Source organism: Dermacentor andersoni, chromosome 5 (assembly GCF_023375885.2).
Source record: "Dermacentor andersoni chromosome 5, qqDerAnde1_hic_scaffold, whole genome shotgun sequence".
Lineage (NCBI taxonomy): Eukaryota > Metazoa > Arthropoda > Arachnida > Ixodida > Ixodidae > Dermacentor > Dermacentor andersoni.
In genome coordinates this window covers 160,540,436-160,553,323 of record NC_092818.1, presented here as the reverse complement: position 1 = coordinate 160,553,323, position 12,888 = coordinate 160,540,436, and the positions used below count along the sequence as shown (strand labels likewise).

The following is a 12,888-nucleotide window of genomic DNA, read 5'->3' as shown; positions in this document are numbered from 1 at the left end:
AGTTCGAGGGTGGAAGTGGCCCAAGTGAAATGTGGGGGTGGGCCAACTTACATTTGCGGGTTGGCGAACTTCAATTTCGGGCTGGGCCTACTTCAAGTTTGACGTTGCCACAAATGAAATATAGGGTTGGGCCAACTTGAAATTTGAGGATGGACCTACTTAAATTTGGGGGCGAGACAACTTGAAATTTGGGTGTGGACCAACTTGACATCTTTATCCTAGCATAAGCTAAGAAAAGCAAGTAAGCAAAACTAAGCCAGTACTAAGTCACAGCCGAGCCAAACAATGCTTACGGATTAGTAGACGATTCTCAGAAATTCTGTAGCTTTACCTTGTTTCATGCCTCCTCCTCACCCGGCCCCTTCCTTGCCTGCCCTAACCACCTTAGCCTCTTGTTTTCGTCCTGCGATCTTTGACTTCAAACACCGACAGACATCTGGTGCAATAGGTCTCCCACATAATGCTCAGTATGTAAATTATTCAACGAAACACTGGTGTCTGTCACAATCGTAATGGTTCTGCGCGTTATGCCGGAAGTAGGTATAGATGCGCTCAAGCTCCTTGTTAGTTTTTAGCACCCATTCTATGCCTGCGTAAGAAGACCCGCCTAACGTGTGGCAGAAAACAAGACGACGCTTCGCCGCTCGTACGCACTCTCGGCATGCAAATGAAACAAATTTTGCTACAGCGCGTAACGTGGCCGATAGCGCTTGCATCGTGCGTCTGGAATATTCTTTTTGTTCTCTACTGTGGTGGCTCGCGGCCAATTTCTGGCGATGCTTGAGCTCGCCGGTTCGCAACGTTACGCAAACGCACGCTCTCTCTCTGTGCTATACATTATGCTAAAACCTAAGTAGCAGTCTTTACAACACCCAATATCGCAAAAATACAACACGCGCAACGCGTGTTGTTCTAGGCGGTATACAAATTGCGATTCACGTTGCATCGCGTAACCCGCAGAAAGGAGACAGAACTGATCGACTGGGCGCGAAAATAGATCACTTACCTCGGGCTTCGACAAGCGCACTGCAGATCACAGCACTGATGATAAGAGGACGCATCGTCCTCTGCGGTTGTTCACTTTTGAAGAGATGCACGTCGAATAACCAGCAACACGACGACGGCGACACTCCTTTCTCGTCGAATGTAGCAGAGCGAGCGCGGCCCTCCTTCGCACCACGAAGCTCCTCGACGCACTACTCAATTCGCCGCGCCGGTGAGTTTATTGCGCGGGAAAATAATGCGGACAGAAAAGCTTCTCGCGCGTAAAGGTCGTAACACTTACGTCACGCGGTGGCGGCGAAGGATCGAAGGAACGCGCCCGCGTCTCTCTCCCCCTCGCCGTTACGCTTGTCCATGGATGCGCCGGCACGGCAGCAACGTGAGTGCGTGCCATCTGCGACGGTGGCTCGGGTGTCGCGGCTCGTCAAGCGCTGCGCGCCTATTTGTTTGTTGAAAGCCGTGCGCGTAGCAGTGTGCCTGCCGTCGCTTCCGCCGATAGTTGAGTCGCTCGTAGCATTAAGAGGAAGCTTTAGCTCGGGCCCAACTCCGACGCGGCCTATTTAAATACATGTAAAACGCAAAAACGTTTTTCTGAGATAACCACTGGACCGATTTTGATGAAATTTGTTGTGTTTGAGAGAGAAAGTTAAATACTAGTGACTGTTGGAAGCGGAATTTCGATTTAGGGCCTGAATTATGTTAAAAGAATTTTCAAAAATTCGGAAGTTTGAAAAGAATGGAAGCACGAGGTTTAAAAATTCATAGCTCTGCATCAAAAACAGATATCGCGGTTCTGTGAACGGCATCCATTAGATCATTCAAGGCGGACAAATTCGATATGTTGTTTTACATCTTACGTGAATTTGTTACGTCGGTTACAAGGGTTCTTCAAAAGTTGTATTTCCCTATTACTAAATTTTATTTATATTCATGTGTAGCATATCAATTTTGTCCGCTTTAGATGTACTATTAGAGACAATTCACAGAATTGTATTATCATTTTTCGTTGTTGAGTTACAGAGTTGTACACTTGATAGTGTCGTTTTTTGAAAATTTTCGATTTTTGCCAATTTTCAATAAAAAATTCACGACCTAACTCGAAATTTCGAAACCAACAGTCACTAGATTTTAAGTTTTTCTTTTAAATGCAACAAACCTCGTCAAATTTGGTGCAGTGGTTGCCGAGAAAAATGAATTCTCCTTTTACATGTATTTAGATAGGAGCACCCGAGCTAAAGCTTCCTCTTAAGTTGTCCGCGATTTCTCGTGCTCTCCGAAATCGCGTCACTGCCCGTCTCCCAATGTGCTTTGAAAATTGCTCGTATTTAAATGGCGGTGTGACATTAACGTACCTATGCCCTAAGAATTGTTGTGTTTCCACTTATCGGGGAAACTATACGACCCACGATGCAAGGTGCGCGTATTCAGCTTTCCTAAGGATAATTATCTGTGCAAGAAGTGTGGATACACTTCGTATACCACAATAAGATTACACTACTTTTCAGCACTCCGGGGGAAGTAATGTCTAAACTATGTTAATCAGGATTGGCCCGCGCGATTTTTAACATTATGTTGCTCGCAGAGCATTTATTCGGTACTTAAGAAGAGAGGTGAGAAAGAGAAATTCATTTATAGAAAAGCAGAGAGGTAGGCCTGAGCTATATGTCGCTCTGGCCTGCTACTCTACACTGGAAGATAGGGAAGTGGAGGAAAAGAGCTGGTGTAAGATTATGATGAGATGAGGAGAAGGTGCATATATACAATTTCACAACGTTGTGGCATCTCTAGAGCCGTGTGTGTGGCCCAGTGGCTTGTAGAAAGGCCATCGCGGAACTTGTAATCAATGCTACGCTGTTTGCATTAGGCCAAGGACACAAAAGAAACTCGTCTGATGGCCTCTTATCAACGTTTGCAATACCTGCCCTTCACGCTTACGCGGAACAAACGCAAAGTATGTGATCGAGTGACACTATTCAGAATTTGGCCTAGTATCACTCCAACCTATGGGATGTCTGTTACGCTTCATGAATGTGACACACAGACGAATTCGGTGCACCACGGTTTTTGGCTTCTTTTGAGATGTGAAGCACGCGGGGACTATCATTTCTGGGTCCCATTTATGCAGTGGCTTGTGTCGTCGATCGGGCTTGCTCCAATGTTCTAACGTAAGAGCTGCATATTACGCCACGAAGTGGTGCGTTTGTGTCTGTTGGTGAGAACGCAATACGTGCCTCAGAAGCATTAGTAAAAGCAGTTTTCACTTCAGCGTCTGCCTGTTAATTTCTCTATCCCGCCAGAGTGTGCGGCTATCCACTGAAAGGCGATACTGTGGCCCTTTCATCTGCATGGTGAAGATGCTGCATAGCTTCTATAGCTTTTGAATAATACGCGCCCCGGCGTCTGAGGACACAGTCGATAATGGTTTGAAGAGCTGGCTTGGAATCGCAGGATATCGTCCATGCGTGAAGAGGCTCCTAGGAGAGAAATCTAAGTGCCTCCTGGATAGCAACAAGTTCTACGGCAGCTGGTGTTGACCTATAGTTTAGTTTAAACCACCGAGTGATGGTCGTATGCGGGATGACGAAGGTTGCAGTGCATGCATGCGGTGGGACGTATCCATCGGTATACACGTGCACAGTATCTATATGCAGTACTCTGCATAAATGTGAAACAGGGTAAGTTGCTTGTGGCCAATGCATGGAACGGATGACATTTTTGTCATTGCAGGGATCTGCTGCGTAACGAGAGGTTTCGGCAGGAACCACAGATGTATTCTCGGAATACAGTCGGGAGAAAATGGTGATGGTAGAATATTCTGATGGCGCGATATAGCCCTTGAAAAGCTGAAACCTGGGTAGGTGGCAGGGATGGATGACTCAAAAACTTTTCTTCCCGATTGAATGAAAATAAAAAGTGTGGATGCTGCTGCTGAACCGAAAGAAAAGAAAGAAGAAACGTTAAAAAAGTGCTCCCCTCTAAATGCCGGAAAACCTAAGTAATAAAGATGTTGTGCCGCATGTGTATAAACACTTGTGCAATATTTACCTTCGCGAAAGTCACCTATACTGAAAACGAAAATGGTAATTGCATCCACACCCTTTCATTGTTATTTGCGTAATATTTTAGACGATGTTCTTACCGAAAGTTTGTTCATTTAAAGAAATCCAAATGGCGTGAATATGCTTCCTTAAGCAAAATTACTGGCGACGGTAAATCTATGTAGTTCCTCCAGCACGGCGCGAAATACCCGGCGCGCCTTCGCCGCCACCTTGTGACGTCACGGCGGCAGTGCTGTGACGTCAAAAAAAATTTTTTTTTTTATTTTTATGTATGGATCTTTGCCGTATTTTGGGCTTGTTTATTGTGTACTGTACTAAGAGCGACGACGGAATGCTATGACACTAGCAGCAGCAGATGATTCTTGTGCTTTTTTCGGCAGAGTAACTGCGCAGATGTGTTTCCCCTGCGGTTTGGCTGCCTGCTTCCAGTTAGAAGCCTTCTGACGCTAGTTTCGTAGATAAATTTATTTTAGTGTAGAGTACAAGAAGAAAAGAGTCATAGCACTTTGTCTCGCCAACAATGTATTCGTAATGTACACCCTTTCAATTTTTTCACAATATCGCGCGAGCGTCGACCGCACGGCATGTCAGTGGCATTGTAGTGCTGAGGTGCAGCCCTAAAGCCGAACAGCGCCGCAGAATACACTCGAACTAGAATTGACCTTGCACGACCGCACATAATGTTGCCAATCCGGGCATCCCTCGCCGCTACAAGGCCGCTGACACGCCGTGCGGTCGACACTCGCGTGATATGGTTAAAAAACTACAAGGGTGTACACGATGTTCCTATAAATGTCAGATCCTTATTTGAGTGTTATGTCGTCCACGGCCGGTGTACTTGCAGGAAACACTTTCGCGGCTTGCATATACTTATTTATTCACAACACCTTACACTCCCATTCAAGGGCATTGAGCAAGGGGGGCAACAGTAATTACATGACAGACAAATAACAAAGTGCAACATCCTTATACAATAATAACACGCAACAAATTCAGGTTGTCACGGAATGTTTCACGATATGGATGCAATGTGATCTGGGAGATCGTTCCAATGTGAAATAGCTCTAGGTAGTGGTGACGAGTTAATACCAGCGTTTGACTATGAATGCGCATGAAACTGAGTGCGTTGTGAATGCGTCGAGATGTGTGCAGAGGAGCATGAAGTGGCAAACAATGAAAGTTATTACCATAAATGTGCCTGTGAAATAGACGTAAAAGAGAAATGACGCGGCGATCTTCCAGTGACTGAAATGCCAGATCTTGTTTTATTCGGGTGATGGTCGAATGATAGTCGTAGTTGCCAGAGATGAATCTGGCTGCCCTATTGTGAACCAACATACGGATTAGATAATCTTGATAAGGTGACCATGTGGATGAAGCGTATTCTAGTTGTGGGCGAACATAAGTAAGATATCAGTAAGAACATAACTACAACATCAGTAGAACATAACCTATGTAGAACATAAGTAAAAGCAAGGAACATAAGAAAGATATCAAGCCACATCGCGAGTTATATTTAGTGCATTCATCAGATTCTTGATTTAGTTATCTCAAGGTACTTTCCAGGCGTGAAAAGTCTGCGGTGAGGTCAAGGTTTCGGCAGTACACGCGAAAGGCGATGCGTTTGCGTTTGCGTAGCACCTACTGATTAAAGAACTCGACGTGTTTGAGTTACTGGAAAGTCCATACGTGTATATCTGCGTGTACCCAATCTGCTGCCATACGTCAAACTTGTGCAGGTTTACAATTTATTCCTTGTTAGCACCACGATGATTGAAGGTAGGGCGCGTGACATATTCGCCTGAATAATGCGACCGTCATGTAGAAATAAATGAAAGCCTACGCCCTCCGTAGCTTCATACAGCTGTTGACGATAGTGCAATGAGGATATAAATAAATAAATCTGAACGAGAACCTAGAAAGCAACCGGCGCAGAAGTCTACCGTCAATAAGCTTAGCCATGCCTGGGAGCTCCGTACTCTGTGAACAAAGAAAGAATTAGGGATGTGCGAATGTTCGAAACTTTCAAATAACTAACTGAGAAGTGTCGTCTTGATTCGGTCTTCGAATCGAATAGCCACTATGCTTAGCTAAAAGCAAATATATTTCGTATACCTTTCGACCATTTCAAAACACCAACTGCGCCCAATTAAACAAGAAATTGACGCAAAAGTGTAATTTCACCTCCGCGGGCATATTATAGACATACGTGAGGAGTTGTGTAATAGAGCCAGAAGGTGGGGGAGATATTATGTAAGTGTCCTTCTAGTGCACATGCCCATTTCGTCTTCTGCTGAAGTGCTAATTGACTGTGGACGCCTGTCTCTTTCTGACGCGTAATCCAGCTCCCCCAGTCAATACTTGAGCAGCCGACCAAATGGTTATGTCTACTACGTAGAGACTTACCGAATACTCCCCACCCCCTCCCTCCAGGCTACGTCGCTCAGGTAGCCATAGTTTATAGGCTACACTACAGACATCATTCGCACTCACTGAAGAGTCCTGTACATGCGAAGAAACTACTTGCTTGCTCCTAACCCTCCATGAGTGCTTTTAATAAACAACGATCCATAACGTACTATGTAATGACAGAAAACTGCTAACTTTCAAAATACTTGGATGTGAACATTGTTTTATATAAATTGTGATACCGGCTGTACATTATTCGAAAAATATGGTCTAACTATTCGATATTCGATTCGAGTTGTTTCTGGCACTATTCAATTCGTATCCAATTCGATCTCGAAAATCCCTATTCGCCCACCCCCAGAATAAAGGCCTGTTCGTACACTCTTGCACATTTAGTACGCTTGCAAGCAATCCCTAACATAGAACAAAACAAGAACATAGTTCTTCACTGTCGCAGGTAGCCACTAAACTTGGCTAAAGACATGTCAAATGATAAGGGTTTATACCTGTCGCTAAACGTTGCGTAAGATTGATAGCGAAGCCGGGCTGCGTGGAAAAGAGAGCAAGTGGTACAATGCTAACGCATACTCATAGAAAACTCTCAGAAGAGTTTCTGCGTGAATTTTCTTCTTCTTCCGTGACTTCTCGCTGTACTAAATACATCCCTTTCTGCCTGTGTGCCCTTATCGTCACCTGTAAATAGGACGGCTTTAGCAACTGAAAGGCTCGCGATATTGTTGGGCCACCTTTCAAACTACTTATGGCATATTATCCATGTGTCAATTTTCTTTAGCTTTAAACTATGGTACTCTACCTCGAAATCGTACACAATATACTAGGAAGCGTTGAAGCGTAGTAAATAGTTTACTATAATAGCGTTTCTGCGAAATATTTTCTGTTTCGTTTCCCGGAAGATGCGCGTTGTTACGAACGGCCTGCGGTGGCTGGCGAACTAGAGGAGAAGCGACCGACGAAACCTGCCTGGCCCGCTGCGATGGCTCACTTTGTGAAAACAACGATGCGCCGAGTCAAAAGGACATCGACGCCACCATTTCTGCTGCGGCGACATATATTGTAAGGAGGACAATGCGCCCCGTGCCCAACGGAATGGCGCCGAGATGTCTAGACGCAGTCGGCGGAGCAAGTACTGTGAGTGGGTACGCCGACACCAGCACGGTCTGTTTGGAGCAGGGGAGCTCCGGGAAGATGTTGTTGCGGTGCCGTCTCACACAGCTTAGAAGTGGCCAGTCACTGGACGGACACGGCGGCCACTGTCTGCGGGGTTCACTGGGATCAAGAGGCGCCTGCTCAGGACAAGACCCTTGTCTGCGAGAACCCTCTCACCTCGATGTGGCCAGTGAAACCTGTGCGGAAGTGAGCGTGTAAACCCTCGCCCTCAAAGGCGGGTCGGCGACGATGTGTTTGGACGCTCCGTTTGGTCGAACGGCCGTTTTCCGTCACCTAGGGATCTAGGGAGGACAGAGTGTTTATAAGCAGGTGTTATAAGCAGCGCTCTTTCAGTCATGCTAGACTGATGAACTGTAACGTTCTCATGTAGATACTGTAAATAAATCCCATATTCTTCGTTCTCGATGAGAACAAGTCTCTCCCTTCAACAACGTCCTCAGCGTGGATAAGTTGGACGACGGCATGGGCCAGCTACCATCAATTTCATGCCCGAACCCAACCATTACATCCGCCGGCACTCTGCCTTCTCTTCGAAGTATTATCAGCTTTCTGTCTTTCTCAAGTCTTGTTTCATAGACTACTCTTGCATGAATGAAAAAAAAATCCTGCACTTAATATATTAGACCTGGACGCAAGCAAGAGAAAGCTACCGCCCTAGCGTTCGGGCAAAGCTAGGAGAGAAATAGTAAATTAGTTGGGGTATCTGAGACTAGTTTAAACTGTATCGCAGGTAACGTAACTTATTCTTGTAAATAGTAGATACTTCACGAAAAAATCAACGAGTACGGGTATTCACAGGAGAATGACACACATGCGAGGATCCTTAATAACGGCTTGTTATCCACGTTTTCAAATGTTGCAAATCTAATGTACTTTGTAATTGACTTTCTACAGAAAGATTTTTTTGTGATATGTACTGCAGCAACGAAGTGACAAGCATTTCTCAAAAATGCATTCTCTCCTCCACCCTCTGAGCAGTGAAGCATGCTCAGTGTCAGCTGCCAATTTTGTTTCTTTTTCTTTTTAATTACTCTTCCATTTTTAAGATTAATCATGGCTTCCTTTCTCCTCATCCCTTGTACTGTTTTTCATTCTTCCAGTACAGGATACACAAAGGGAAAATAATTTTGGGTGACTTATCTATCCGTTCGTCCGTCCATCCGGCCGTTGGTCCGTGCTAATAAGAACGCTGTTGTACTTCGGTTTGGGCCACTAATGTTCGTGGTCATGATGCCGTCGTGGTTGTTACATCGCTGTCATTCTCACTTCTTGGTCTAACTCGTCATGCTGTTGTCGTTATGCCGTTGTCGTCACGCAGTCTACGCAGACCTTTGGCACAAACAGTGTAATAGCTTGGGCCACTAGGTTGGGATGCCGCCGTGGTCGCTGCATCGTCTTCATTTCAGTTGCCACTTGACTCTTCTGATGTCGTCGTCGTCACGTCAGTGTCATCATGCAGGCTTCGTGGTCAGTCGTCGTCATACCATTGCCATCATACATTCGTCGTGTTCCCACTGTACTCATACCGTTGTCATGCCATCATCGTTATTGTGTCATTGTCACACAGTCGTCATCGCGCATTCGTCGTCGTACGGACGTCGTGATGCCATCGCGGTAGTTGGATTGTCGTCATTAGAGCTTCATCATTCAACTCTGCTTCATGCCGTTGTCACCAAGCTCTCGTTTTACCATCGCCATCACTTCAGTAACGTCATGCCATCATCGGCATTTTGTCTTCGCCGATCTATCGACGTCGCTCCTCATTTATATTTCTATCTTAATCATGTTGTTGCCTTACAATTGGGGTTATGCCGCCATTGTCATATCATCGTCGTCAGAAAGTCGCTATCATGCATGCGTTGTCATCTTCATGCCGTCCTGGCTGTGCCATCATCGTCATTGCAGCTTCGTGATTCGGCTGTAGTCACACCATCGTCGTCATGCCATGGTGATCACATCATTGTCGTTGTCCCGTGGTCATCATTATACCGTCTTTAGTACTCTAGAATAGTGATCTTATTGTCGTCATAGTCACTTCATCCAAGTCATTCCTTCGTCATTTCATTGTCGTCGCGGCGTCGGCGTCGTAAAGGGTGATCATTCTTAAGTTTTATGGATTTCTTAAAAAAAGCCTGCTGCAGTTAACATAATTCTAGCTCTTGAGCTGGGTTATTCAGAGATGCGAATTACTTGCACGTGAAATCGAAACACATATTCAACTAATTAACGAAAACTCACTAACTATATATTGATTTAAATACTCTACGGCACATATTGCAATTTAGGAACTGTAGCCGGTGGGTTCGCAAGGCGTATCTACATGGAATGAATTTCCAAAATGGCGCCACTTTACGTGCGTATTTCTCGGGTTCCCAACACTATGCAACACCGGCTTTGCAGATATTTGACCCTGATAAAGGGCTACATCGGTCCATGAGCGAGAATAATGAGGAGACTTCAGGGCCCTCGGATTACATTAGCTTTATCGCTCATTGCATAGCGAAGCAACCTCTGCTTCGGCAGCTTCGATGTCATGGGGCAGCATTACGATCGCTAATTCGCCAATCGCCTGCTCCTATAAGTTCACTTTTTCCGTGACATCTGAGGTTGGAAGGATGTGAAAGGCGCTGGCTAACGTTCACAAGGCTAATCTTGCTCGTTGTACAGATACACAAAACCAGCACATTGCGACTGATTTCCTCTGGCTGTCCGCCATCATGTTGCTACACTCTTACTTTTTCATATGTTATTTCATTTTACACTTAATTGCGAGCCTTATATCACCGCTGCCGATTACATATCTCATCGCACTAGCCATGCGTTACATGTTGATCGTCCACGAGCCAGCACTAAAACAATCTCTGCTTCTGTTTTGTCTGAGAGCAGCCAAAGACTGGAGTGGTCCTTCCCACAACATCGGTCTTATCACCTGCCCTTCGACCTTGACAGTAAATGTAGCTGATCATCTTTCCCAGTAAAGCCACACGTAACGAGTTTGTCTACGTATTTCTAAACCCCCACCCCCTCTCCACGTGGGGTACTTCAGGAAAATTAAAAAAAATATATAAAATGAAATGAACGAATGACAAACACATAAGAAATTGAGCGGGAAGGTGGTTGCCGCGATAGTTGAACTGGTAAAGCGCCACACTCACAATGTGGGAGATGTGCGTTCAGCTGCCGCGTGCGTTTGTCATTTCCTATTTCCTTAATAACTGCACAATTCAGTTAAACGTAACGGTTATTTACTCCTATGTTTTCCCTGGTTTCATTTCTTTCTTCGCGTGGTACTATAAGTGTACGTGAGTTCATTGCCTCCAGCTGCAGGAAGCTATACCCAAGTCTTAAAATAAAATAAAGGTAACTTGCTTCGACTTTCGCTTCAGTGAGCGAAAAACAGGTTCATGTTGCTTTCGATGCTCTCATCTCTGTTCTGATCCGCTATCCCTCCTCTGACGACAATAGAGCTGGAAATCCCCGCTGTTCATGACGCACCTCTACACCTCCAATTCACTGACAGCACTCGAAGGCACACGCTTGCTTCCGCGCAAACCTCCGACAGAATCGAGCATCGCCGAGACCTGACGCCTTCATCACATGATATCATGCCGCGAGTAGTCGAACGGCGTGGCAGAATGCAAGGAATTCCTTCATTGAACGCAGAAAGGATGAACGACAAACAGCGATCGCGGAGCAGAAGTGTGTTGCGTGTTGACAGGGGACTGGAAGTCTATCCGTCACGAACTGCAAGTTTAAACGAGCTCGTACTACGAGCATCATTTCTAGTTTTCCGCTCGTATACCGCCCCTTCTGAGGACGAGAGAGTGTGTTCATATTTATTAAATTACCTTTAACCCTCTTGCGCTAATTGTCTTCTAATATTGACGCAAAGTGCATGTTGCAAGCGAACCAGTTAAATATGGCATATTATAAAACATGCGCAGCTCTAGAAGGATTTGCATTGGAGTAATTCGGTTTCTGGTGCAGCGAAACATCAGCAGCAAAAGCCACTTCAACACAGCCCTAATGAGAGTTTTGTGAGTGCCTTCTATGTTCCAGTAGGGCTGCCTGCCTCGAAGAATTTATGGTAACATGAATTACGGAGGCGTTACTAATTTTAAATGTAAACCAAAACCTTTATGTTAATCTGTCGTATCTATAGTTGATACGACAGATTAAAAAAGAAAAACATGTAGCGGAATTTTTTCTATCATTACCCATTTTGTCAACATTTACTGGATTGAGACTCACCGCGCCTTTTGTGAGCAGGAGAAGCGTTAAGTTAATGTTTTACTTAAACAAGAAAGGATAGCGAAGACAGCGAGATTTTGATTTTCGTTGCCTCCTACAGGTAAAACTTTGAAACAAGACATATAGGTTCACAGGGAGATGTAGTCTTGAAGGTTATGAATCGTGGTTGAACAGGAATTCCTTAGTGATCTTTCAGGCTGCAGCCTGAGACATTCCGTGTTCGATCATTGCTGATTGTACCAGGAATCGCACTTCCTTTCGCAATAAAATCTATACGTTCGTGACTGAACGACACGCAGGAGTACGTCTAAGCACCAACACCATCGCCAAAATAAGTCAATAATACGTAAATTGGTATAATAACTGAGCATTGCTATGGGAAAGTGTAGATCAATAACCCACCTGGTTCTTTCACGACTGCGGAACCACTCACCACTACGACGCCGGCGATGAGACACGTGAATAGTGCATAACGCATTTTTACGTTCGACTATTCGTGCTGCTTCGTTGGCCGGGCGGAAAAGATGCATGTGCGACCAAACATTCCGTATAGGGTACGCAGACACTACGTTCACTGTGTTTGTTACGGCACGAACGTCCGCATCAAGAACGCGAATAACGTTCTCACGAGGAGCGCGAAGCCGCCATGCACAACCGGTGTTCCGACAGATAAGCGCCCAAGACCGATTCCAGGAGCAGCGGGAAAATAAGCTATTGCGAAACGGCGCTGCCTCAAAAAGTCTTGACGGAGCGCCCCGTAAAGGGGTGATATATTAACGGCTATTCTCTGCGTCAACCCTGCGGAGGGGAGCCAGAGCCCAAGCGGCCGCGAGATGTGTGACGGCGAGCTACGAAAGGCAATTGAATGACGCGGGCGGTAGCGAGAGAGGGAGCAGGCGAGGCAGCACAGGCCATAAAAAGGAGAAGCCGAGAGTGCGTCGGAGAAGCGAGCGGTGCCAACATCGACGTCCACGTGGTG

The 12,888-nt window shown here is 45.5% G+C and overlaps 1 protein-coding gene and 1 long non-coding RNA gene across 8 annotated transcripts in view; one reads left to right on the top strand and one right to left on the bottom strand.

Moving 5' to 3' along the window:
- Nucleotides 1-12,888, top strand: part of LOC126531513 (uncharacterized) — a 219,022-nt gene that overhangs the window by 139,108 nt on the left and 67,026 nt on the right. The window contains exon 4 of one of the 6 annotated variants that reach the window (XR_008612705.2): nt 3,730-4,009. The exons of the other annotated variants lie outside the window; for them this stretch is intronic. This is a non-coding gene — a long non-coding RNA (uncharacterized lncRNA). Of the gene's footprint in view, nt 1-3,729; nt 4,010-12,888 lie in introns of those variants that run through there. 6 annotated transcript variants of the gene reach the window in all.
- LOC126532161 (uncharacterized) overlaps nt 1-12,888 on the bottom strand; it is a 59,942-nt gene that overhangs the window by 43,804 nt on the left and 3,250 nt on the right. Inside the window, exon 1 of one of the 2 annotated variants that reach the window (XM_055071209.2) lies at nt 1,007-1,267. The exons of the other annotated variant lie outside the window; for it this stretch is intronic. Coding sequence (XP_054927184.1) covers nt 1,007-1,061 — 55 coding nt within the window. The 5' untranslated portion in view covers nt 1,062-1,267. Of the gene's footprint in view, nt 1-1,006; nt 1,268-12,888 lie in introns of those variants that run through there. 2 annotated transcript variants of the gene reach the window in all.